The sequence below is a fragment of the Vitis riparia genome, chromosome 5, assembly GCF_004353265.1.
Source record: "Vitis riparia cultivar Riparia Gloire de Montpellier isolate 1030 chromosome 5, EGFV_Vit.rip_1.0, whole genome shotgun sequence".
NCBI classification, from domain to species: domain Eukaryota; kingdom Viridiplantae; phylum Streptophyta; class Magnoliopsida; order Vitales; family Vitaceae; genus Vitis; species Vitis riparia.
In genome coordinates this window covers 2,543,375-2,569,856 of record NC_048435.1, presented here as the reverse complement: position 1 = coordinate 2,569,856, position 26,482 = coordinate 2,543,375, and the positions used below count along the sequence as shown (strand labels likewise).

Here is a 26,482-nt window from a genome sequence, read left to right as displayed (position 1 = left end):
TAATGTTAGGGTTTATTCATATCTTTAAAAAAATTATAAAATTGGTAAACTTTTTAGTGTTTGTTTCTATCTAATTTTTGCTGTCTATTTTTAGAAAGTAAAAAATATTATTTTTTTATAAAATATAATAATTCTTCTATAAAAATTTTGTTTTCCAAAAATAAAAAAGTATTAACTCTTATATTGAATATAATAATTATTGTACAAATATATAGACTTACATCCACAAAAGTTACTAGATTTTATATAAGGGTATTAAGTATTATAAAAGCGAAAATTTTAATTTCAATTTAAGACTTTAAATGTAAGTATCTCACATATCATAAATTTAGAGTATGTTTAGTCTTGTGATTTTAATAAATATAATGTTTTATTTTAAAAAAAAATTCTTTTGACAGTATTTTTTATAAATAAATTCTTAAAATAAAGTAAAATAGAAAATAATTTTTAAAAATAAAGTGAAATATATAAAAAAAAATTAGAGGATAAATTGGAGTTATTTTCATTAATTTTTAAAGATAAAAAAAGAAATCACTTTATTTTAAAAACAGAAAACATTCTTCACTCTTCTCATCAATTTTAATTTTTTTTATTTATTTTAGCATCAATTTTAAATTTATTTATTTATTTTACAAACTAAAAAATGATTAAAAAATATAAATTTGTTTTGTTGAAAAAGGAAAACTAAAAATATATGTAAAATATTATTGATATATTATACTATTTAATATATACAAAATATTTTTATGCATTGAGAAAAATAATATATCACTTTTTATTTAAAAACTTTAAATATTTTAATTAAGAATATTAATAAAAATAAATAAGAAATTAGTTACTAAATCTTAAAGTGTGAAACAATTTTCAAATAATACTTAACATAAAAAAGATTTTATTTGAAACAAATACCCAAATTCAATTATAATAAATATTGATTTTATTTTAAATTTAATATAAACTCATCATAAAGAGGCATTTAAAAATACCATATTACAAAACTTATTAAACATTAAACTTAGATCGGAGGGATGCGCCAGGCCCGTGCTATAGTGCAACGCATGGGCGACGCGCGAGGACTCCAGCAGCAAGCTACTGTGGCGAGCCCTCTCCCTGAAAAAATTAATTTAATATCATGTGGACCGATGGTCCACGTATCAGATATTAAACTGATAAGAACAGATACTACACTTGATCTTAGCCAAAAGGCCGAGAAAGGTATGAATTGGAAGGTCACTTCTTTCGCAATTTATAGCCCTCCCCTCCTTCACTCCGAGTCTCTCGTTCCGATGTGGGATACTGAAACTTCAAAATTTATAGTACCGGGCTTAGGTTGTAGATTGGGCAATGGGCCCAAAGGCCCCAACTTGAGGATCCCCGGTAAAGCCCAACCCACCTATCAAAACCATTGCCCTGAGAAGGTGCACGTTCGCGGGAATCAAAAGCTGCCACTGCCCTCGCAATGGTCTTCTCCTTCCTCACTCCTGCAACCACCACCGTCGGCGCCGCCACAGCCATCATTCAAAGGAAAGCAATAATCTTATCTTCTACTTCCAAGTCATTTCCGTTAAAACCCAGAAAGAGAAAGAACTATTTACGCCCTAAATTGTTAGAAACCCTAACAATACCCTACCCCAACACGACTCTTCTCCCCCAAGAATCTCCACTTCCCATTGAATCCCATGAAATCCTTCAGGAGATTTCCTTCGATCAAACTTCCGGAGAATCTTTCACTATCGTCGTCGGAGACGACGATCAAACTGCGCATCAGAATGAGGCTGAATCGCGTCAATTTCTTCTCTCCCCGACCTCCGGCCCTGCCAAGGTCGAGAATGGAGAAGTTGGCAAATTTTCTACAGGTTCACTCCTAAAATTAGGCTTGTACTTGGTTGGGATTTTCGTGTTTCAGACAATTTGTGCTGTTTGGGTGTTAGGATCTGCGGATTCTGATCAGGAACATGAAATTTCGGATAGTGAAGCTAAGGGTTCGCAATTGGGTGCCAATGAAAGAAATAAAGGAAAAATTTTGTTGAATTTCGGTGGCAAATTTTTTGGTGAAAAGATTGGTAATAAATCGAGCCATGCTGTTTATCTGAATGAGTCTGAATTGGAAGAGAAAATAGTGGAAATTAGGGCAATGGCAAAGGAAGCCCGTGAGAGTGAGAGAAAGAAGCTGAAAAACAATGGCATGAATTCATATTTGGAAGAAGCTGGGGGAGGTGATGCTGATGAAGATGTCATTTCTAGTATAAGAAGTGGAATCCAAGAAGAGGTTGATACACGGTTGCTTAAGTTGCAGAAGAGGTTGAATGCTACACGGGAGAAGTCCCCATTACCGTTAGTTAGTCATTTGAACAAGTTTGGCAAGGTTGAAAACAGGGTGAATGGGGATCATTCGGATGTAGCTGAGTTAAATAGAACATTGATGTTTAAGAAAAAGATGAAATTTCGAAATGCTCCCTCTATGCCAAGAAATGATCCAAAGGGGTTTCAGCCTTTGGAAAATAGTGATATATCCAAGAAGAAAAAAAGTAGTTCATCCACTGTAGATACGATAGTGGACCTGCCTGCTGGCAATTCACAACAAAATGATTCCTCGTCTTTGGAGGAAGATTGTGGAAGAAATGCACTTAGTAAAGAATCAAGCTCATTGCAAAATCATGGGAAGAAGTTGGAGAAAGGAAGAGAGGGAAAGAAAATGGGAGGCATTGTGAATCCTGAGTTTGGGAATGGTAATATTCCTAACACACATTATATTGCATGATTTCTCGGTAGCTCTGTTCAAGTATTTGTCATCTATTCAAATTTATATCTGGTTCCACAATTTTCATTATGTTTCATCAGAGGTGAAAGAGTTATCGTCTAGTTTTCCTGGTTCTCTTACTATTGAGCCAGTACTCAGGGTCTGTTACAGTGAGATTCTCTGATACGATTAATGGTGGTAAAAAATTTTGATTAAAATTCTAAAGTTTTATTAAAAATCTTTTGCCTTTCTGGAAGCTTGAAGAAATGGCTTGGCAAATACTGTAGTGTATGTTTTCTGTAACCAATGAAATGTGAGGTATATTTATGTTAATATTGTGTAAAAACTTCAGTTTGTTGTTAAATTTTAGTTGTTGTCCAGGAGCCCACTCATGAAAAGCCTTTGGTTGAAGCAGTGAAAAGGCGATCAAGTGAAAGGGAAACAAAAAATTCTCAAAGCTTGACAAAAGAAAACCAGAACACTGTCACAAAACCCAATGCCGACTTGAGTAGAAATGGCAGTTCAAATTGCAGAAAAGTTGGAAGCAAACCAGTGGCTAAAGGATCCAGGGATAAGTCATCAGACATTAAGGCGGATTTGTGGTGGTTGCATCTTCCTTGTGTAATAGTATGTAACTGAAACTTATAAATTTTTGCTTGTGGAATTTATAGTTTTGCTCAACAGCATGAACTCATTCATGGTCTATGATTTTATTTCATATGTGAGACCCATATTCTAATGAAATTTACATACCTTTTTTTATTCATTAAAACTGAGATATATTATAGAAGAAAGAAAGGGTTACAAAACATGTATTCATATATACATGAACCGAGTTATTCTTCTTTGTATATGTCATAATTGAAATTTGTTGTTTCTTCTTTATATATGTCATAATTGAAATTTGTTGTGCATGAACAAATCCCACATCTTTAACTCAGTTGGACTTACAACTTCTCACTGATGCATTAATTTCTTGTTTTTACTACTTCTTGTCTGGTAATAGATCTATGCCAATATCCTTATTTTAGTCATTACCTAACATTTTATATGTAGAGCATGCTAAATCTATTTACCCAACATTTTATGCGTGTGGAATGTAATAAATCTATAATTCTTCAAAAAATATTTGAGTTTTGTGTTCTCCATTTTTCATCAGAAAAAATCATAGGTGTATTCATCAATGCCACAAGACTCCAGAAGCAATTCCTTGCTTCATCCACCCCTTGTATAGGTCATATCCTCTTTGATATCCTCCACTGTTATGGCAGATGATAGACCCAACTGTCACTTCTTGTTAAAATTGCCCTGTCAATTCATCCATAAGCAACCCAGAAAGAAGTGAACGTCTTGTCTTGCTAGTCACTGCTTTCTTGTACACGGCCCTTAGTAATACCATTGCATGCAGATGATATTCTTGTTTGGGATTAGCATTTTGTTATGTGTCCTACTAAGCTTTTAATAACTATTTATCCTGTTTCAGGCTGTTCTTATGCAGAGAGGTTCTAACCATGAAGAACAAGGCGGACTGTACACCTTAAAGACCACTTCTCATGAATCAGACCCAATTGACTCATCCTACACTGTTGCTTTTGAGGACCGTGGTGATGCCACTAATTTCTGTTATCTACTGGAATCTTTTTTTGAAGAACTAGGCGATTTCAGTGCTGACATTGTTCCTTTGTCAATAAAAGTAAGAATCTCAACCTGATTCTGAGAACTTCACTCTTACCCATGCATCTTTACATAATAATGCTTTTGTTGGAATGTAAGATTTATATGACTGAACATAGTACTCAGGCCCAAGTAAACTCACTGTGGATTGAGAGAAATATATTGACTATATCTGAAATATTGGGTTACTCTAGACATACCAAACCTTCTTACCACGCCTTTAAGACTTTGGAAAAAACTGATCACGTTTAAAATGTCTTTTTTGCGTAGTCCCATGGTTGATAATATTGTTTCTTTCTTTAAAGGTTGGATGGTCATGACATTGAAGTAGGACGTTAAAGACATGTTGGTGCTATATTGACAGGAAAAAAAACTTGAACTTTTGCAGGAACTTCATGAGGCAGTGAAATCAGATGGCATGAAAGTAATTGTTGTGAAGAAGGGGCAGCTTCAGCTTTATGCTGGGCAACCACTCGCTGATGTTGAGATGGCTTTGCGCTCTTTGGTTGAATAAAATCCAAATGCATTATCCACCAAAATTCACAAAAACGAAGTGGAGGAAACAGAAATGAAGATCGGTGTTTCCAAAGAGCCTGTGTACCAAAATTGAAAATCTGTTGTACAGGAAACACAGAAAGGAGTTTGGGGCTCTAGGGATTTTTCTATAATGTCTGGGGCCTTTCTTTATCAATCTGTGAACAAATTTTGTTACAAGAGGGGCTCGTCAAAGTAAACCAACTTTTTCCGCAGGAGATGATTTTGTTTCTAAAATTGCAAGCATTGTTGCTGAAGTTTTGAGAGGCAAATTATGTAAACACAAATGGAGCAAAAAATGGCCTGAAGTTTTGTTTCAAATTGTTTATTTGTAGCTGAAGTTTTGATTCTATACTTTGCTGGTTCATCAGCACTCTGTAGTGACTCAAAAAGAGGGGAAAGCACTGTGTTTTCACAACTCCATTGTTTCTGCCTAATGTTTCCTCTGGTTAATATAACAGAACTGGACCTTGAGTGCCCATACTGTGAAATGGGGAACTCAACCTTTTTGTTTGTGCAACTGCCCCCGCGGCCCCCTCTCTGGCTATGATTTCTCGTGTGGACCATTCAGAATTTTTTGTTCTTCTATTGCCCTCATCTAGAATCATGTAACCTTAAACAAACCATCCTTTATTGCTTTCCCTCATATAGAATCATGTATTACAGCATTTACATGAGCTGAGGAACAAGATCTAAACTACATGAACTGAGAAAAACAAGGTCTACGCTCATCGGTTGTGCGTATCACATAAAACTACTGAGAAGAGATAATTTTAACCATCGATTGAGCATGAAGAGGGGTTAAATTTGATTGACAAAAGTTTTGCCATGATTCCTGTTTCTGTTCTTCATTCTCCGTAAACGCATCATAAATTGAGATCACAGTGCTCCTAGCTGCCTCCCTCGCCTCAGGCAGTCTATCATTCAACAATTCAGCAGCAATTTGAACCAGTGAAACCAACCCAAACTCTTTCATTCCCTCCAGCCCCTGAAAAAGATTAGATCACCAGTCAAACGCAATTCTGTGGGTGCAAGTTAACAGGCATGAAAGAGTGATTAGTCCATTATAATTATACCATCTTGGAGACACAATGGGAGATGGATATGGCAGCTTTGGCCCTGATTCTGAGGTTGGCATGGTTAACATAAGCCTGGAGCTTTTGGAGCAGAGGGAGAGGAGTCATGGAACCCACCATTGCCTTGAGTGCCTTGTCTGCTTCTTCACACACAAACTTCTTATCTTGTGATGCCTTCAACAATAGCTGCAGCAGCTGTGTAAATCACCCAACAAACCAACCAAGCTAGTAGTCAGAAAATAATTGGGCATTCATATATTAGATGATGAGCCTATTTGAACTTCATATTTTGCTTCATTTACAAACCCTTTCTATATTTTGCCTCACTAATTATCCCACAGAAGAATCAAATACACAAAATGCAGCAGAGGTAAGATCATAGAGATGGACCATACCATGTGATCAAATGCATCAGAGTTGGTGGGCTGAAGCAACTCATCACCAAAGGTATTGAAGATATCAGTTGAAGCCATGATAGAGGTCTTGGACAGAGCACTTCTAGGGTTCTTCATGGCCTTCACCAGCACCAACAGCACTTTTTCTCTGCGAACACCACAAACATCAGCCAACCCCCATCTTCATTTTCCGAAAAACATTTCAAAATTAGAAATTCCCTTACAAGATCGGTGCCATCAGAGCGGAATGATACAGCGCAAACCGCCTAGCGTCGTTCAGAGATTCACACACCTTGGCCCAATCCTTGGAATCCAATCCCTCAGTCAAACCCTTCATTTCCAAACGAAATACACACAATTAACTCAAATCACAAGTAAATTTTCCCTCCAGAGGAGCCACTGAGAGAGGGAGACTTACAGTTATCTGGATTTCTGGGTCAGGCATGGCTTTAAGATTCTCAGAAGAGATGTAGTCAATGGTGGCATCTGCAGTTGGTGGCAATGGAGCTTTGTTCTCATCATTCACACCAAAATCAGACTGTTTCTGAATTGAAACTGCAACTTTCGCTTGCTTTTTGGGCCTTTCCGGTGTTATCGGGAGAGCATTATCCAGAGACCTCAGAGCCATTTCTTTGAGAAAGAAAGAAACAGATCCAAACAGAGAGCGTGTGTGTGTCTGGAAGATTGAAGCGTTTGATTGATTTAAAGGAATCAGTGGCTTTGATGCTAATATGGAAAGTGAATATGTCCGACCTTCGTATCTTAAAATTTAAATTTTGAAAACCAGAAGGCCTAAAAAAAGAGACGTTGAACTTTTCTCCTCGTAACGGTTACATTTCTGAAAGTGGGATGGCGCTTGAGATCCTCTGCGGTGGAGTCCATGTACAGTTGCTATGTTCGTATTTCAAGGATGGACCGATGGAGCCTCTGCCCTATAAGGTGGGCCCAGATCGGATGGTTCTCACTCACGAAAGGTAAAATCCTATCCAGACCCCTGCAATAAAGCTAAATATAATTTTGAACCCCTAATTTTAAAACATTATTTTAGTGCCTTACCCAAAATTATTAATCAAAGGAAAACATAAGGAACAAGGAAGATGAAAGAAGTCACATAATTTTTTGTGGTTTCAATTTTTTTTAATAATTAAAAATTTGAAAATAATTTTGAAGCCATGCTTGATTAGCTATTTCACTTTTTATTTTTAAATTTCGATTGTCAAAATATAAAAATAAAAGTGTTAGAAGGTTGTGCACTCTTAAATTATTTAATAAACACATGTTGAAACAAAAAATTAAAGCATGAATATTAAAACCTTAATGAAAAATGTTTTTATTTATTTATTTATAATCGAAGAACCTTCCATGACTAAACCGACTCTCTATGAGAACCCAAACCTCAAGATGCTGACCGTCCCAAACAATCAGTATCGAGTAAATTTAGGGTATCATCAATGACAAGATTCAAACTCAATATCATATGTCACTTATTGAGACCACACTTCTGGATAGTATCAATTGGTTTACTTGATGGGTACCTCAATGAAAAATCATCAAAAATTATAATTAATTTTTTTTAAATAGTAAAAAATAAGGTGTATCCAAACAAGCTTAATTAAATTTATAAATTTAAAAGTAATTTTTTATGAGAAGTGACGCTTATATACTCATTGCACCATGATCTCAATGAGAGATGACTAGAAATGCAGCAGCTGCAGATTTGTGTTCATATCATTTTCACAAAGAAACTCCATTCAGGAGTATAACATGTCCCCTCCATCTTCAATAACAATCATTCTCAATGAAAAATAAATAAGATACATTCTCAATAAAATCAACAAAACCCTAGTCCCACTTATTCAAGCTCCACTGCAGTGATCCTGTTTCTCCTGTGTCTCTGTTAGTTAGGTTCATATCCACCTCCAAAAAATTAAAACATCTGGTGTTTCTCACCAGCTCATCTTTTTCAGTCGAATTCACTCTTTCCCTGCACTCAACCTGAATAAAATGACTCCTCAATTGCAGATTGCTGAACTGTCTGTCACAAAGTATTCCCAGGGAAAGCGAGTTCATCCCTGTAGAATAATGTGATGCTACGAAGAATCTTTAGGAACAGAATGCTATTTGTTCCTCATCAACAAAACTAAGGAGGGCCCTTGTCTCATCAACAAGAAAAAAAGGTGAACTACAAGATATCCAGGTCTCCAGTAATTACCAAAAACTTAATCCTGATGTTAGAAGGATCTTGAAGCATGTTGAGACTTGGCTGTTTCTTTCAATACAGCACCCACAATTGCAGCCTGTTCAAGGCATTCAGCCTTATGCAGTGCGTCTAAAAGAACGACACAGGTTTTGGCATGTATATTGCAACCTTTCAAACGAGTTTCCTCAAAAAGTGCATATGCATCCATAGCCTTGTTTGCACGGCTCAATCCTTCTATCATAGCATTATAACTAGCTGAGTCAGGCATGCCCCCATTTGCCTTGAACCTACTGAAGAGCCCACTGGCCTCTAATATGTTTCCAGCCTTTGCAAGTCCTGAGATCATGGTGGTGTAGGTGATTGTATTGGGTTTTAATCCTAGCTTCTGCATCTCTTGCCAAAACACAAAGGCCTTGTTGAATTTTCGAACCCTACAGAGACCATTTATGAGAATGCTGTATGTTATCTGGTTGGGAGGGCATTTCAAGTCTTTCATAGACTGAAAGCAGATGAGGGCTTCATTAATTTCTTCGGCTTTTACCAGTGCGTCAAGCAAGCAATTCCATGTATATACATTAGGTGTCAAACCTTTCTGCATCAACTCTTCCATGATTAGATATGCTTCATCAATTCTACCCACCTTCCCGAACCCATCAATAAGACTACTATACACAACTACATTTAATTTTATTCCATTTGATTTTGCTTCTTCAAAGAGCATGTATGCTTCATCAAGTCTGTCAATCTTGGCAAGCCCATCAATGACAGAACCATAGGTAACCACAGTGGGTGGGTGACCCTTCACCTTCATTTCCTCCAGTAGCTGGTAAGCTTTGTTCACCTTACCTGACTTGCAGAATCCATCGATCACAGCATTGTAAGCATGGGTGTCCAGAACACAGCCTTGCTCCTTCATTGCATAGAACAGTTCATAGGTCTCATTTGCCAAACCTGCTTTTACAAGACCATGGATAAGGATAGAATAGCTCCGCGCGTCTGGAATGAAGCCATGGGCATTAATCTCCCGAAACAAAGCCCTGCCTTTCTCAGTTTCACCAGCTTTGAAAACACAATCCATGTAGGTATTAATAAGGGTTAGATCAGGAGAACAGCCTGTATGGACCATCTCCTTGTAGATCTTGTGACCATCTTCCTTCCTACCGCACTTGAAGAAGCTTCTAATGAGGGATGTATAGACAATAGCACCAGGAACATGACCACAATCCAGCATCTTTTCATATAGCCTGTAGGCATCATCCACTCTACCACATTTACCCAAACCATCTATGAGAGAGGAAAATGTAACTGCATTTGGGGTGCAAACTTTATCATCCATCCCTTCAAATATAGAACAAGCTTCCTCAAGTTTTTGAGCTTTACATAGCCTATCAATCATTATGTTCACAGTCAAAACATTAGGAAACAGGCCAGCTCTTTCCATGTCATCCCGAATTTCCAAAGCAGCGTTGAGTTTCCCTTCCCTGCAAAGCATGTCTATGAGAATATTATAAGTTGGAACATTGGGAACTGCATCTCTCTTCATCTCCTCAAAGATTCTTAAAGCCTCCTCAACTCTCCTTTTCTTCCCAAGACAAGTAAGAATGCAGTTGTATGCAATAACACTGGGAATGCTTCCCTTTGCCTTTTGCCTCTCAAGTAAACCATAAGCTTCATCAAATTTTCCAGCTGATCCATAACCCATGATCATGGTGTTGTAAGCATAAGCACATGGAACTTTCCTATTCTGTTCCAACTGTTCAAATAGCTCCACAGCTTCATCCAGTCTATTAGCTTTGCAGAGAACCCCTATCATGCTAGTATATGTCACATCATCAGGCATAAGGCCATGTGATTTCATCTCATGAAAGAATTTCCAGGACATATCCACCTTACCTGCCTTGCCAAAGCAATCTATACAGACATTATAAAGAACGATATCTGCATCTAAAGAGTTGCTCTTCATCTCATCCAACAGGGAAAGAGCAGCATCAACCCGACCTTCCCTGGCAAATACACGAATGAGAGTTGTAAAGAGATGCACATTTACTTCATAACCTAGCTCCTGCATCTGATGAAAGAGAATGAGCATGGGATCAGGCTCACGAACCTCAGACAGAGCACCAATTAAAATTGTATACGCTGAAAATGCTGGGCGGAACTTGAACTTTCGCATGGTTTGTATAATATCAAAAGCCTCTCGCAACTTCCGAGACTTGACACAGTTTGCAACCAGCTCAATAGATATGTTACTAGATGGGCCAAACCCAGAAAGACTCATTTCTTCCAATATACGTTCCAGATGGTCAAACTCTGTATTCCGAGCCATTACCATGAGAAGCGAATTATATGCTTCTGGACAATGTAGTTTTTCAGTTAGTTTCTCAGCCCATTGAAAATAATTTACTGCAGTATTGGCATCCTTAAGTCTCTTCAAGACTCCAATTACTAATTCTGGTAGAGGTTTTTCACCAAGTGCAGATAGAGAGTTCTCCAAGGTTGGTCCCCAAGGACCACTCTCCAAGATACAGCATACATCATCCACTCCTTTTCTTATACCCTCATTGTTTCTAGGGATTTTTTTATCAACACCATCGGCCGAAAAAACAACTTTCCCATCCACCTCAGAAGGTCCATTACATGAGGATGAGAACTTCTTACAAATGCTGGAAATATAACAGCCTTTTGGAAAAGAATGAAAGATTTGTCCTGCAGCACCACATAAGGCAGCTAGCAATTAGTACCAAGTTAGAAGAAAGGATGGGGGTTTGGTCACTCAAAAAAGCAACTGTAGACAGTATACCACTTATCAATAACAGTTTGGACATGCAAGGGTAAAGAACCAGCCAACCAACAAATTCAACTCTACAAATGGTTCACCAGTAAAAGATTTATTTATCAGATGATACAGCTATCCAATCAACCCCTTTCTTCAAGTATCAACACCCTCCTCAACTAAGAAGGAAAGAAATTATGCGTGCATAGACAAACGTGTAATGTGTAAAAGAAAGAAATAAAGGCTTAAGATTGCATGGGATTAGGACACATGGAAAATGCCCAAGAATATGAAATTATATCACTCGATAAAGAAAACACCCATCCAGTTTACCTTGATTTTTAGTTAAGAGCATCTTCATCTATGCATTCTGAGTTGCTGCTATGCCCCTTATCCTCCAGAACTGCAAGTCGATGATTTTATAAAGTCAATGCAATCATATGACAGAAGCACTACCAAAATCACACACACACATGTTAACACATGCACACATAAAAATTACATATCATTAAGATTGGTAAATATTTCATTTGTTAACAATGACGTCACATCATCTGAATGAAGCCCATATTATGTTCACATCTAAAAATTTGGAACTAACAATTTGGGTGAAATTTTGACAAACCTAACGACCTCTCAAAAAATTGAACTACTCCAATACAGCCCAATGATCATAGACCCATCTGTATCTTCAAGCATGTAATCAATAAATAACAGAGAGAATTATATGATAGGCAGACCAGAAAACATAGAGAACATTACAATGTCTGCATGTAGCAATAAATGATTTTATTCCCATTTGTGAAAGATGAGATTTTAAATCCCTTTTCTAATCACTCAAAGCCTAGTTTTACCTTAGTTCGACCATTACTCTTTTTCTATTGCTCTGTTTGGTTGTTGAGAAAATGATGGAAAAGCCAAAAGAATAAAACTTTGCATTTTAAATTGTTTCATTATTTGGAGTTCGATAGAGCCCAAGAAGAAGGGAGAAAAACCTGCATAATGCCAATTGATAACTAAAATCAGAGCAACTTATAGGCTTAGTAGTGGTGAGTTGTTCACTAAACATAGGATTCAAAATGTTTATTCTATTAATTTTTTTCTTTTGCCACGTTTTCTCATCAACCAAACTGAGCCTTAAGTTGAAATTCAGATACACAAATAGCAAATCGAACTAACATGTCAAGAATCATCACTTTACAATACTTGATCGGTTTGGGAGAGTTTCAACTGAACAACGAACTCTAGAAAGATTTCAATTTTTGAAAAAACTAAATTGAAGAAAAATAAAAACTTAAGAGGAAATTCACGCACCAGGACAATCTTCTGGGCCAAATCAGGGAGAAAGCTTTCAGTTTAGGGTTTTGAACAGAAGTGTACAGACGGAGAATAAAACGCATCGTTTTGGCATCGACTAAAACGACACCGTTTTCTCTTTTCAATGCCCATGTGAAAACGACACCGCTTTATCATTCTAATATTTTTCTGGCTAGCCAAACACCATGCATTTCGCATCTCTTTGAAATTTGGGTAAAAAACTAAAAATGGCTCGTTTAATCACAAAATATATATCTTTTAGGTATTTTCAAAAACTTATATTCAATATGGTCTTTTTTAACATAATAAATCTTCAATGGATATCTAATCCCTAACTTAAAATTTTCATTTAAACGTAAATATTGATAATATTAAAATTTATTTGAATATCATTTAAAGTTTATTCATAATAGTTTTAAAAAAAAATTTTAATTTTTTTAACACTCGAAATATTATAAATATTAAAAATACGGATTAGAATCATTACTAAACATACTTTTACGTTAAATTGACAATTTGTTTTTTATATAATCCAAAACTCTATTTGAAAGGGTGGTAAATAATCCAATGGATGTTTTCATTAAAAAATCAAAATTTAAAATATTTTTTGTAAAATTGTTTTTATTTTGTAATATTTTTGTCCGGACAAGTCTAATATTAAAGCAACTTCAATATAGAATTAATTTGTTTTTTTAATACAAATAAAAAAAAATTCAAACACCTACCTCTTTAAAAGGACCTCTAAATCATTACCAAACACTTCCAATCCTTCCTAATGTACTCCAAAGTCCAAAATTCCAAGTACGTGTAGAGCAAGGGATTCTACTTGACTTTAACCTTTTTCTCTTAAGATACTTAATCCTCACGATTTTTCTCAAATGATAAATGAAATTACAAACATATCCTTTGTCTTCTTCTCATTTTTAGTCTCATTTTCTTATGTAATTCAGAAGACGCGAACATTTCCGTAATTTCACAAGTCGAGAAAAAAAAAAAAAAAACCCAATGGAATCCCCATTCGGGGTTGTATATGGTATCTGGAAGCTCTTACCAGCAATGGCTGTGAAGACTCTGATCGGACTTCCCGCACTGTGACCGATACTCAGAAAATGCAACCTCAATACCACAAACCCCGCTCCTACGGCCCTCCGGTGAAAATGGCGATTCCGCCGGCGCAACACTCTGATAACGACCGGAGCAGCGGCGAGCTACGCGCTTTGGATTGCAACCTTACCTCCCTCTGCGACCACATCCAATTGGAGGGCTTCACTTCGGGTTCCTTCTCTGACATCGTCGTCCACGCAATGGGCTCCACCTACCGCCTTCATCGCTTGATCCTCTCTCGCAGTTCTTACTTCAGGTTCGTGCTTCTTCTCCACTCTTCTGTGAAAGGAAATATTATTTTAGGTTTTTTTGTTAAAGGAAATTGAAAACTGCCTATGTAATCTTGGTTATTTTCAGTAGTTTGTTTTGTCTTTTGTGAAGGGTAGTTGGTGGTCGTTCAATTCATTTTCGATGGGAATGTTGTTGAGGATTTTTATCATTACGATACATAGATTGGAAGCATGAGATTTGTTAAAATAGGCGATAATTGAAGTACTTAATCGTGGGTTAAATAGCTCCTATGTGCATATGCGGATTTTTTAGACAGAAAGGATCGGGAAATAATGGATGCATTTCTTGAGAAGTGGATGTGAAAATTGTGGATGGAATGAGGCAAAGTTGTCCCTGCTACAAAATAAATAGTGGAAGTGAGACAAGAGGAGGTATAAAAGGAATGTGGATAGAGGGTGTGGCAAAAAGGCATGTTGGTTAATTTTTTAGCTTGTGTGCTAGGATGAAGTTAAAAGAGTGAAAGACATGTGTTGAACCAAAGTAGTTGGTTTTCCTAGATTAAAGTGGGTTGATTTTCTTCATTTTTATATATGATTAGGTTCATTGGTTATAAAAATCGAGGTTTTGTTTAGGCTCAAATCCATGATCTCAAATGTCCAATGTGACCAAGTCTTAAGATTTGGATAGAAAAAGCAAAAATTGTTTTGTTAGTTGCTATAACTATCATTGCAGTTATCCTGAGAATGGAAAACCTTTTGCCAATAGGCACAGAATCAAATTGTTTCATGCCTTTCCTTTATAATGCCAATTGTCTCTTTTGAGTCGAGTCAAAGAGTCTATATAGCTATTGTTAACTATTTCATGTGCTTGTTTGTATTTTCATGATTATGACTTATGTGGGTGCAACTTTATTTGCTGCATATAATATGTTTGGCAGGAACATGCTTCATGGTCCTTGGAAAGAAGCCAATGCTTCAGTTGTGACTTTGCATGTGGATGATAGCAATGTTAATGGGGAGGCAATTGAAATGGCTTTGGCTTATCTTTATGGTCATCATCCAAAACTTAATGACAATAATGCATTTCGTGTTCTTGCCGCTGCTTCTTTTCTTGACCTTCAGGTATCCAATACTGTAGGCCAATAATATTCCTTTCATTCTTATTGTATAACCATGATTCACAAAATTGTGATGCACATTTCTTTGTCATATTCTTTTTCCTGGCCTACTTATAGCATTCTTGGTGTTTGTGTGTGTGTGTAATCCACCTTGGAGATTTTGCATGCAGGATTTGTGTGCGATTTGCACAGACTTCATAATATCTGAACTGTGGACTTCAAACTTCTTAGCTTATCAGGTTCAAGATGCCTGCATAGCCTCTTTGTATATTACCTATATGCCACCCATTTCTATAGTTATTGACTGCATCTGTTTATGATTCAGGTATTTGCAGAGAGCCAAGACTATGGGATACATGGAGAACGAGTTAGAAATGCTTGCTGGGGCTACCTTTGTCAAAGTGGTGCCATGGAGTTGAAAGAGGTAGGGGATGAATATATTTCTGTCCAGAAAGGGTGATATTTTTAAAGCTGGATAGAAGTGTAAACAAGGAAGTAAATGCACTGAGCTAGCATTGGCATGACTGGTGTCTTGAACAACATGCTCATTTATTTGTTATTAGAATGCTTACCCTAATTTAAATAATTGTTAATCTTTGTCTAATTATTTTCATGTTATCAGTATGAACAATATAAATGTCCTATGTTTTATATCATTTTGATTAAAATTTTATATTTTGTGGTTAAGTTTTTGAAATCTGTGGTAAAATCTTAAGCCAAATGATTTTAGAATCTGTGTCCAATTCTTAAGCAAAATATTTGAATCTTACAATTCATTATAAGAATTTTACAAATCTCAATTAAGATATGAAGATTTACAAACTAATTGTTAGATATACTAAACCCTATAAATTGATTTAAAATCAGGATTTTTGTCCATCTATTATTATTACCACGTTCCAAATGTGGTTTTATTCATAATGGAAGATGGTGGTACTAATAGTTGTTGTATGGGAGAATTATATTCTGATTAGCTAAATGATGGAGGACTTCTGAACTTGTTCAGTGGATTTCTTAATAAATGTGATTAATTTCTTTTCGTATAATGGTTAAATATGATAAAGAATATGTACTGATTTGGCCTCTTTCTGTTGGAAATTATTTTATGATGCGTAAATAATAGTATGGAGAAAAATAACAAGTACATAAGATTTTATTTTATTTTTTTTAAAAAAAAAAGAGGCAATGAAGAAAGTAAAATAATTGAAAAATGAAAGTTATGAAGAAATGAACTTAATGTCAAAAATCACCAATTAAAATATTAAACTATTTGTACACAGTGCATTTCTTCTTTTATTTACAATTTTTAAACAAATTGTGTCTAATTAAGAATATTTTTTGTTGCATGATACACTTAGCTAATCCTCTTTGCATCTACAGGTTCAATTAACATGACCCATTCCTGTAAGTTATATATTAATTCCACTATTGTTACAGCAAATGCTATCCGTGTCATGTTTTCCCATTTGGAACAACTTTTTGAAGAATCTATCTTATCATGTTTACTTCTTTTACTTGTTTTTTAGGATGCACAAATTTTTATGTTATTACTTTACTCAATTATACTATCTGTGCTGCTAACTCATCCCATGATGGATAGGTGCTCCCTAAACTTTCCTCTCAAACTTTGCATGCATTGTTGACTTCAGATGAACTGTGGGTACCTAGTGAAGAGAAAAGGTAAGGGGCATTTTGAGCTGCCTCCAAAACTAGGTTTTGTGACTCACAATTTATATTCCTATGGTCTGGATAACGCCATTTTCTTTTTTTTTTGTCAAAAGGTTCGAACTAGCATTATACACACTCCTTGCAAAAGATGCTTTTTGCAAAGCTGAACATCCTGAGCAAGAAAGTTCCACTTCTGAGATGGGGATGGGCACTCATTCGAATTCTTCTAAAGTGAAGGGAAAGAACTTGATTGATAACAGCACTAGTAAAATTTTGGAATCTGAGTTAGGGCATATGAATTTAAAAGATGAACTAGAAGGCCATAATGCTGCTCATAATATTCTGGTTGAGCTTGCTGACGGTGTGGTTGACTTCCAATATGGGGCCAATACAATACAACAAGTTTCATGCACTCAATCAAATGTGGGGCCAAGATACTCCTGCAACATGGAACGGACTACATCATTTAGCAACACATTTTCAGATGGAATTAGATCCTCATGTTCTTATGTTGAAATGCCTATTGCTGTTGGAACTGATGGACTTGGGGCTAATGAAGTGGCTATGGAAGGACCATCTGAAGAAGGTTCATGCTACCTGAATAACAATAATTGGCTTTCTGGGGATCAATCAGCACACTGCTCTTCCATGAACTCTTCCTGTAATGGCCCCATGCCCAGTGAATGGGGAAGATGTGGTCTGTCTCCTTCATGTGGTGACAGAGTTGTGGGCAGAAGACAGGTAAAAGGTCATGATAAAGGGAACTCTGGGGTTTGTAGGGAGGAATATGATGCATTTGCTAATATTTTTGAAGGGGGTTCTCTCTTATATTGCAACATGTCTTTTGAGGCACTTCTGAATGTGAGACGGCAGCTTGAAGAATTGGGATTCCCTTGCAAAGCTGTGAATGATGGTCTTTGGCTGCAGGTCAGAAACTTAAATTTGTTTGCATTCTACTACTATCTACAGAATGCTTATGGAAAGCAAAGATGAGGAGTGTTCATACTTCCTATCAGTGTTTTGCATCTGGCATACAAGGGAGCATTGGGGTCCAACTTTTGCCTTTTACCTGAAGCCTCCTATTTTAACCATCTTACCTACCATCTTGGTGACCAAAGAAAATGTATATATCTGCTAACCCTCAGGCTGAAAGTCAGATGGGTTCAACTCAAGCCCAATCTGACTCTAGGTGGCCTTGGGTAGCTTCTTTTTGTAGACTGAGTTGATTTTGGGTTGGGAAACATTAACCTGGCCTCAGTTTGGGTTAGAATGGGAAGATGTATATCCCTGTGATACCTGCCTTCACCCATGGCTGAAAATATGTGTTATATAAGAATACACCAACCTTGAAGATCCGTAAGATTAATTGGTGCATCATCATCATTTATAAAATAACGTAATTTGAAAATTAACCAAGAATTTCTTCTTTTTAATATTTGCCAAATGTTTTTTTATGATTATAATATTTTAGGATTATAACCGGTTTAGTTGGGGCTAATATTTATCTCTGGATTTGGAAATGGTTTTTCTTGTTTTATAACCTAAACATGAACCCTCCAATCCAGCATGGAAAAATGAACCTAGGAAGACACCTAGTCTACCCCATCTCAGATAGAGGGCATTAGAGGTTGGTTGGGCTTGAGGTTGAGTTGCAATCCTGCATGAGCATCCAAGTTGCAGCCTACAAAACACCTGTAGATCTGGTTCAATCTAGGAGATCTCCACTATGGGACCTCCTAGAGTGGGTATAAAACCCTTATGTGTGTGTGTGTGTGTGTGTGCGCCAGCACTATAGTTTGGGCATCTTTGTCATCCCAGTACAGGCATTCATCCTTTAAAAACTGCCTGTGCTAGTGGCTTTGATACAAAATTTTAAATTTTGACTATATGGCTATCATACAGATGCTTCTAAGCCAGCGGGTGCAAGAAATTGGTGCTGACACTTGCAAAAATTGCTTCCAAATGAGTATGGCATGCGCATGCCGGCAACCATTTGGAATTTCACATGGAGTTAGTACTACAGGTTATTACACACAAGAACATGATCAGAATAATCCACCTAACCACATAGGGAATGTATATGTCGCAGAATCTGCTCAGGGGCAGGCAAATAGCCACTTTAGGCCTGTTAGAGTGCATGTTAGAGGAACTGTTGATGGGCTTGCTGGTATTGGACGTGGAACTACATTTGTTTCTGCAGCTGCTTGGCCTCCAACACGTTTTGTCTTCTCCCGTGTACCCTATAGTATGGGCAACAGAAATTGCCAGCAGTCTCTTGTTAATGATGATTTAGAGGCTAGAGCTGACCATAATGGAGATCTATCTGGAGATGGTTTAACAGCTTTAGTAGGGCTTAGCCAAGGAGGGAGCAACATACCCAATGTTCATGTAGAGCAAACAGAGAGAGGGTATGAGACGGACCTGCAGAGCAGATCAAGTGGAGCTTCCATTACAGCACCGAGTACTAGCGGTATTCCTCTGCAGATGCTAGATTCACAAGAGAATGCCATTGGAATCGAGTGGGAGAATGCGAACAATTCTTCTATACCACTGGATATGAAAACACCTTTAAGTCACTTCCCTCCTTTTCGTTTTGGGTAAGTTCCTTTCACTTTGCATATTTTAGAAGATGTCACACTACAAGGCTTCCAGAGAGTTTGTGTTTTTGTGTTAGAGACTGATAGATGCATCAAGTGGTGGAACTACTTCTAGCCACCACCCAAGTGTGCATATTGCTCGCTTTCTCTAGAAAAACTATGTTACTGCAAATTGCTGTGTTTGAGTATGTGCAATCCTTTTTTGCTAGGGATTTTTGGCATTGTAGTCAAATTATTGGTTCACTATTTGTTGAAGTCCTAGTCCATCATCAGTCTTTTCACATCATTATGAATCATTAGAACCAATCCTGAATCCTATAAAAATTCCCATCTTCCAAGTCATTTTTATCTTTTTTTTTTAATTGCTGGTGCTGAACTTTTCTTTCTTCATTTGACTTCAGCCAGTAAAAAATACCTTCAATCTACATTGTGATAATCCCCAATTGGTTCTGCAGGGTGGAATTTGAGGATGTGCACAGGCTAAGTGATGGCCAAGTCAAGCACTCTCCCGAAGTATTTTATGCTGGTTCTTTATGGAAGGTGTTTGAATATCACTTGTTCATTCTGGTTATCTATGCTCCTGGACTGTTATGAGGCTTCCAACCACCTTTACAATGTCCTGATACAGATTTATTGGTTTGATTTGTTGGATTTTACAGGTTAGTGTTCAAGCTTTTAGCGATGAAGACCCTCAAGGACGCAGAACCCTAGGTAATGTTCCAACTAGCCGAAAGATTTTCCTTTGGGAAAAATTCATTCTGTGCATCAGAACCAGAAGCAATCATATTACCATGTTGAGTTCTGTACATTTCATATGATTCATTATTTCAGGATTATTTCTTCATCGACGGAAGGCAGAGATAACTGATTCCATCAGAAAGGTCAGCCCTATCCTTTGTAATCAAAGAATGAGATAGCCTTTTGTATCAACTGTCATCTATGGAAATTGTTGCTTCATAAATTTTCTTTTCTGATTGCACCTTTTTTTTTCTGTCTCATCTGATGTCAATTTGTGATCATTAACCACAGTTTTGTAAACCTCAAGCTTTGGTTAATGATTATGGAATTTGGTGCTTGGCTGAATCTCCAACCCCATGTTTTCCACCTGTTTTCAGGTTCATATGTATGTGGACTCTCGTGAAAAGGTCACTGCTCGTTATCAGGTGAATCCTAAGTAACCCTCATTTTCTTCACTGATCATATTACAGACTTTCATGCCCAAAAATCGTTTAATAACTCTGGGGTGCATATGCAATGACTATCCAGTTGATTTGCCCGTCAAAGAGAGATGTGATGGTGTTTGGACGCTTCAAACAAACGGGCATTCCCTTACCCAAAGCTCCCAAAGGTTGGGGCTGGCGCACAGCCTTGTTATTTGATGAACTTGCAGACCTCCTCCAAAATGGAGCCCTCCGAGTTGCTGCTGTTGTACAGCTTATATGAAACCAAACACAAGGTACTTTACATCTCTTTCCATCTGTGACAATGGTGATAATGGCAATGCACCCTGCAAATTCAGAAAATGCTGACCAGTTACTCCTTATTTCAGATGGATCACAACTATACTACTTTTCCTTCGCCCCAAACCAGTTACATTTTTTTTTTTTTTTTTGTTCTTTCCCTTTTTAATTTGCTTAATTTGTAAGTCAAAAGTGTTACTCTCATAATTTGTCATGTGAAGTAAATATGGTGAGAGAGATAATAATGCATTCGTTACTTTTTCCTTGCCTTTGTCATGAATTGGTTTTGGAGTCGTGGGTTGCTCGACGATAGTGTGCTTGGCCGAATAAGAGCCTCCGAGATAAGCCTGTCTAATATTTAAGTGGCTTAGAATAGAGGAGTGGGCTCATAGAGGAGCTTTTGAGTTTATGTTGTCGAATTCAATGAAAGTTTTATTGTATAGTGGGCTCATATGAAATATTTTATTAATTTAAAAAAATTAATTAATTAATTTTTTCTATTTTTTTCATTGTATTTTTTCTTAAATTTTCCGAGAACCCAAGGTTTTTGGGCTCTCAGACCAACTAGTCCGATTTTTTTACCTCAAAGCCCAAACTTGTTAGTAATTGGGCTTGGGCTCTCGGTTCAATCACTCCACTCCAGTCAATGTCTTCAAATATTTTAAAATTTGTGAGAAAAATGATATTTTCTAGGTGAGAAAAATAAAAATGAAAATGACACATACCTACTTGGGTGAGGAAAATGAAATGATTTTTTTTTTTTTTTAATGTCTTCATTTTTTGAAGCTAATGAATTTTTTTTTTCTTACATTTGATTTGTTTGACGATTTATTAAAGCAATTTATTAACATTATAGGGCACAAGTATCAATTTTTTAGAACATTTTTTATTCAAATTCAAATACAATTTTTTATCAAAATTAAAAATGAATTGTTTTCAATAGTTCTTATTTATAAATTATTTTTGGGTTGTTTCTATGGTGTGGTTTATATACATTTAAATGATTTTGATTTGTGAAAGCGATAACTTACTAGATGCAGTTTAATAATGATAAATAATTTATAAGATTTTGGCTAAATATACTTAGTCTTTATTGATTTGAAAATTTTTAAATACTTTTCTTATATTTTTCATTTAATATTTTTATTAGCCTTCTATCTTATTCAACATCACAAAAGTATTTGATGAATTTTCAAATAAATGGAAATTAATTGTATTTAACTATAAAATCTTATACAAGTCACCCGAAATCTGATAAGTGGAATTTCTAAAATCCATATTATTTTTAAGAGTTATGTCATTAAAAGTGTTATTGGAAACTCAATTTTAAAAACCTAACCCTCCATTTTTATTTTTATTTTTTATTTTAATAAAATTATTCTTATATTTTCTTCTGAAAATAATCATTTCTTTTAAAATATACATGTAAATATTTAAAATAATTAAGACATTTATGTAAAAAAATAAGTTATTTTTTAAGTAAACATATATATAAAAGTTAATTTCACAAATATGGGATGATTAACCAATTAATTCTATTTTTAAATGTAAGGAAACATGACTCCGGCTTTTGCCCCAACCCACTCGATTTTAAGGTATTCAGAGGAGAGCAAAGGGCTTTTGGGGGCTCTGTTCTGCCTCCACCGTCACAGCCGCCACGCCCTTTTAGGGGATCCCATCCACTTCCTTGGACAGTGGTGGACACGGACCAACAGAGACCCATGAAGCCTTCAGCTCTCCTGAAATACTCAGCCAACCTCACCCGCAAAGCATAGCCCGTTCTGCAGCGTCTGCGCAGGCTCATGAGCCTCCACGAATCCGACACCACCTTACAAACCTAGGAGCTCCATGCAGGGTAGCCAAATCAGCACCTGAGATCTCCTTCCATAACACCAATGCCAACAATTTGGGTATGCCTTCTATGCCTTTCCCATCTGTTCTCAAATTCATACTGCCAATTTAAACCCAATATTCTGAAAGAAGTGAAATTAACTCAGACGGGGGGGCTTGGTCTTTGGTTTGAATGAAGTTATCTCAATGGCTTTTCTTGACTACTTGATTTATTAGATCATCTTTCTTTCTTTCTTTTTTTATTAAAGGATAAGTTAGTGTGTTGGATTGGTATTTGGTTTTAATGTAATTGTATTAATGTGTAGCAAGTATTGCACTTAATTTTATCTAAGGACTAGGACCATTTATATTTATTTTAGTTTAAAATTTAAGATATGTTGGGTAACGGGTTTCAAAAATAGTTCTAAATAATTGTTTATGATAACGGTTTTTAAAAATTATTTTTTTATGTTTTATAAAACAAAAATTTATTTAAAATTCTATAATATTTTTAAATATGTTTTAAAAATAATTTTTTTGTCTAGTGTTTAATTTTTAATTATTTATATAATTTTTTTTAATACAGTCATTCGAAAATAAATAAAAATAGTAAAAAATTATTAAAAAATGTTATTTGAAAATATCATATTTTTTATTATTAAAAATAGAAAATAAAAAATAGTTTTTAATCATTAAACACGTTTTTTTTATTTTTTAACTTCTAATTAAAAAATAGTTTTTTTTAATTCATTATAATAAATAATAAATAATAAATAATAACAATAATAACAAACGATAATGATAACAGTAATTGGATTTACATAAAATAATTATATCTTTCACATTGGAGACGAGGATTCTAACAATCGATTCATTTACTTTATATCAAGTTTATCACACCCTTATTTAGGTTTAAGTTCAATCATTCTCTATTCATTAAACATCCAAATTCAACAAAATTTTAAACCCATTCACCTTGTATTTTTTAAAAAAAAAAAAATTATATGAACTGTCCATCAAAATTATTAATGGATGATCTAATTCTTACTATTTCACGAGCCAAGAAAATAAACATGAATAAAATAAAATAATTAATTTTAATTTGTTTTAAATTTTGTTCAACTCAAAACACCACTTTCTTCCCAGGGTATGTAAGATTCCACACCACAGCATGGTTCGTCTTCCGAGGAACCTATCCATTCCCCTCCTATGGCCAACACGAAGACCATCCATCACTTCTTTCTCTTACAGCTATGTCTCTGCCGGGGGCACTCCCCAGAAAGAAAGACCCAACTTCAATTTCAAAGCTTACATGCTTGAGAAGGCTAAGGCAGTGAACCAAGCCCTAGACACAGCCATTCCACTGAGAGAACCCCTGGAAATTCACAAGGCTATGCGCTACTCACTCCTCGACGGCGGCAAGCGCATCCACCCCATTGTCTGTATCTCCGCCTGTGAGCTAGTTGGTGGCCAGGAATCCACTGCAATGCCCGTGGCTTGTGCTGTTGAGATGTTACATGCTGTGTCCCTGATGCAGGATGATCTCCCTTGCATGGACAATGATGATATCCGGCTAGGGAAGTGAGAGTGTTACCATACTTGCTGCGGATGCTCTCCTGGCGTTAGCTTTTGAGCATGTAGCAACCATGACTACAGTCGGTGTGGTTCCTCCCATGGTGACTGTCCATGCAATCCAGGAACTGGCAAGATCAATTGGTTCCCCAAGGGCTAGTTGCTGGGCAGTTCTTGGACTTAAGCTCCGAGGGTTCACCCGAAATTGGATTGGAAGGGCTTGAGTCAATCCATATCAACAAAGCTGGACCGCTGCTAGAGGCCTCCGCTGTAATTGGAGCTATGCTGGGAGGTGGGTCGAGTGAACAAATGGAGATACTCCGCAAGTTTGGAAGATGTGTTGGGTTACTGTACCAGGTTGTGGATGATAGATATCCTTGACATCACCAAATCAACCCAAGAACTAGGGAAAACGGCTAGGAAAGATTTGGTGGCTGACAAGGTCACGTATCCAAAACTGGTAGGTATTGAGAAATCAAGAGAGTTTGCCGAGAAATTGAATGGGGATGCTTGGGATATGCTCTCTGAGTTTGATCAGGAGAAGGCGGCTCCATTGCTTGCTATGGTGAACTTCGCTACTTACAGACAAAACTAAATTGTTGATGCCCTCATGGATTCTAAAAAGAGAGTTATTTCCATACGTGGCATTACAAAATTAAAAAAAATATAGATATACCTTGCAGAAGGCTTGCTCTTTGGTCAAGTACTCTGGATATCCATCTTCTTCCATCTAGTTTCCATTCTTTGTCACAGAATTTTTGACCGAGCATTGGGTCTAAGCTTCTTGGATGCTTGGCTGATTCCAACTACTTCCCCTTCTGGGGTTAATGGGTGGATTATTTGACCAGTACTCTATTGAAATATTCAATCCTTAGCTATGCTATTTCATCTTGATCAGTCTATGCTATCTTCTCAGAGAAGAACCATCCACATGCAGTATTTTCCGTTTTCAGATGATCAGCGAACTGTCTGGTATGTAGTCTTCTTCATTCTACCGGACAAATACTCTCCACCATATTATTAATTTATCTTGCTAGTTGTTGGGTATGGGCTCTTTCCGCCAACAAGTTCTTGGGGCTTTTTACTCCCTCTCCATTCCTTGTTAGTCCAAAGGTCAAAGTCTTCCTTTTGCAAATGCTCTTGAAGACCTCTAAATCAACCACCCCACCCCCCATCCACTTTCATAAATGTATGTCAGTGTAATACCCATACTTTTTTCTCCAATTACAATTCATGAGCCAGGGAAATTTTTGGCTCTTGGTCAATTGACGAATTCTACATTACAGCAATATCCACACAAATTAAAATTATTGAAAATAAACTTAAGAATTCAACTTCAAAAAAAATAGAGAAAAAAAAAATTAATTGATTTGGTTATAGCTAGGTAACTCTTTATAATGGTGTAGCTATAGAAATATCGATCAAATCACTTTGTCAAAATATACAAGACATCTAGGTTTTACAAATACAAATATGTATTCATTGATTATACAAATACAAAGATGTATTCATTGATAAGAAATAAAAAAAAAACATATACGATGATTGGTTTGATGATAAAATAGAATATTGGTTTGCAAATAAGGGCATCGATTTCATGAGAGTTGATGAACTTGTAGATTCTCTTTAGACTTATGAAATGTTCATTCCTAATATGAAGAAATCATGAGAAATCATTTTTAAAGCTTCTAAAATTGAAGGAAAAAAGTTAACAATTTTATTTCAAACTCTTAAATTTAAGACTTTTTTAGATTGTATTTTAATCTTTATTGAAAACTCGAGGTTGTTGTGAGATGAACCGGAATGATATAGCTAAGTTTAGAAAGATCAAGTATGGAGTGGACTAGGTATTTTAAAATTGAACAAAAATATTTTTAAAAACTCATTAACCACTCAAGCACTAGAGAGTGCTCAAACACTCCTAAAGGCACTCAAGTGGCACAAAGATTTCAATCTCCGCAAATATTTTTATTTTTATATTTTAATTGATATTATTCTAGAAATTCAAGTTTGAATCCATTAGGCATGCTAAAAATGGTTTTGAACTTTTGATATGCTTTTTGGAAAAACCTAATTTGCCTTTCTAAATCCAAAATTTCAAATACATTCGTTTTTGCATTTGTTGAGTTAAGAAGAAATTTATATCTACGGGTGTTTAAGAAATATCCATTAGAAGTACATTAGAGATGTGAAG

The 26,482-nt window shown here is 36.0% G+C and overlaps 4 protein-coding genes, 1 non-coding gene and 1 pseudogene across 7 annotated transcripts; 3 read left to right on the top strand and 3 right to left on the bottom strand.

The window, feature by feature from the left end:
• Positions 1-1,023: 1,023 nt before the first annotated feature.
• Positions 1,024-1,219, bottom strand: LOC117915483. The gene has a single exon (XR_004651395.1). It is a non-coding gene; the product is annotated as a U2 spliceosomal RNA (small nuclear RNA).
• A 191-nt stretch (positions 1,220-1,410) lies between these two features.
• LOC117914969 lies at positions 1,411-5,465 on the top strand. Of its 2 annotated transcripts, none has more exons than XM_034830504.1 (4): positions 1,411-2,729; positions 3,111-3,367; positions 4,224-4,433; positions 4,803-5,465. In XM_034830504.1, exons 1-4 carry the CDS (start codon positions 1,460-1,462, stop codon positions 4,926-4,928), a joined length of 1,863 nt encoding a protein of 620 aa, XP_034686395.1. In that variant the 5' UTR covers positions 1,411-1,459; the 3' UTR covers positions 4,929-5,465. The 2 variants fall into 2 exon arrangements, with proteins under 2 accessions (XP_034686395.1, XP_034686396.1); XM_034830505.1 differs by having other exon boundaries at positions 1,412-2,729; positions 3,156-3,367.
• Positions 5,466-5,557: 92 nt separating this feature from the next.
• Positions 5,558-7,172, bottom strand: LOC117914970. Its single transcript, XM_034830506.1, has 5 exons — positions 6,838-7,172; positions 6,644-6,750; positions 6,420-6,567; positions 6,025-6,219; positions 5,558-5,936 (listed from the first exon to the last, which is right to left on the bottom strand). The coding sequence occupies exons 1-5, from the start codon at positions 7,045-7,047 to the stop codon at positions 5,703-5,705; spliced, it is 894 nt and encodes a 297-aa protein (XP_034686397.1). The 5' UTR covers positions 7,048-7,172; the 3' UTR covers positions 5,558-5,702.
• Positions 7,173-8,110: 938 nt separating this feature from the next.
• On the bottom strand, positions 8,111-12,766 carry LOC117913820 (pentatricopeptide repeat-containing protein At3g06920-like). The gene is made up of 3 exons (XM_034828871.1): positions 12,707-12,766; positions 11,726-11,795; positions 8,111-11,325 (listed from the first exon to the last, which is right to left on the bottom strand). The coding sequence occupies exons 2-3, from the start codon at positions 11,751-11,753 to the stop codon at positions 8,651-8,653; spliced, it is 2,703 nt and encodes a 900-aa protein (XP_034684762.1). The 5' UTR covers positions 11,754-11,795; positions 12,707-12,766; the 3' UTR covers positions 8,111-8,650.
• A 935-nt stretch (positions 12,767-13,701) lies between these two features.
• Positions 13,702-21,162, top strand: LOC117914756. 2 transcript variants are annotated; one of them, XM_034830214.1, is made up of 13 exons: positions 13,702-14,069; positions 14,982-15,165; positions 15,332-15,400; positions 15,487-15,585; positions 16,762-16,841; positions 16,943-17,756; positions 18,732-19,426; positions 19,882-19,966; positions 20,086-20,137; positions 20,258-20,307; positions 20,542-20,589; positions 20,693-20,882; positions 20,976-21,162. In XM_034830214.1, exons 1-12 carry the CDS (start codon positions 13,819-13,821, stop codon positions 20,867-20,869), a joined length of 2,604 nt encoding a protein of 867 aa, XP_034686105.1. In that variant the 5' UTR covers positions 13,702-13,818; the 3' UTR covers positions 20,870-20,882; positions 20,976-21,162. The 2 variants fall into 2 exon arrangements, with proteins under 2 accessions (XP_034686105.1, XP_034686106.1); XM_034830215.1 differs by lacking the exon at positions 13,702-14,069 and having other exon boundaries at positions 15,085-15,165; positions 15,319-15,400.
• A 1,313-nt stretch (positions 21,163-22,475) lies between these two features.
• LOC117914757 lies at positions 22,476-25,179 on the top strand (annotated as a pseudogene).
• The last annotated feature ends 1,303 nt before the right edge of the window (positions 25,180-26,482 follow it).

Excerpts from the sequence above, each read along its gene's own strand:
- LOC117914969 (XM_034830504.1), top strand. The coding sequence starts at position 1,460 with ATGGTCTTCTCCTTCCTCACTCCTGCAACCACCACCGTCGGCGCCGCC. Across the intron at positions 3,368-4,223 it reads TGCATCTTCCTTGTGTAATA|GCTGTTCTTATGCAGAGAGG; the intron begins GTATGTAACTGA and ends ATCCTGTTTCAG. Across the intron at positions 4,434-4,802 it reads TTGTTCCTTTGTCAATAAAA|GAACTTCATGAGGCAGTGAA; the intron begins GTAAGAATCTCA and ends GAACTTTTGCAG.
- LOC117914970 (XM_034830506.1), bottom strand. The coding sequence starts at position 7,047 with ATGGCTCTGAGGTCTCTGGATAATGCTCTCCCGATAACACCGGAAAGG. Across the intron at positions 6,568-6,643 it reads GCTCTGATGGCACCGATCTT|AGAAAAAGTGCTGTTGGTGC; the intron begins GTAAGGGAATTT and ends TGGTGTTCGCAG. Across the intron at positions 5,937-6,024 it reads CCCATTGTGTCTCCAAGATG|GGGCTGGAGGGAATGAAAGA; the intron begins GTATAATTATAA and ends AATCTTTTTCAG.
- LOC117913820 (XM_034828871.1), bottom strand. The coding sequence starts at position 11,753 with ATGAAGATGCTCTTAACTAAAAATCAAG. Across the intron at positions 11,326-11,725 it reads GCTCTTAACTAAAAATCAAG|GACAAATCTTTCATTCTTTT; the intron begins GTAAACTGGATG and ends GTGGTGCTGCAG.
- LOC117914756 (XM_034830214.1), top strand. The coding sequence starts at position 13,819 with ATGCAACCTCAATACCACAAACCCCGCTCCTACGGCCCTCCGGTGAAA. Across the intron at positions 15,586-16,761 it reads GTGCCATGGAGTTGAAAGAG|GTGCTCCCTAAACTTTCCTC; the intron begins GTAGGGGATGAA and ends CATGATGGATAG. Across the intron at positions 19,427-19,881 it reads TTCCCTCCTTTTCGTTTTGG|GGTGGAATTTGAGGATGTGC; the intron begins GTAAGTTCCTTT and ends TTGGTTCTGCAG.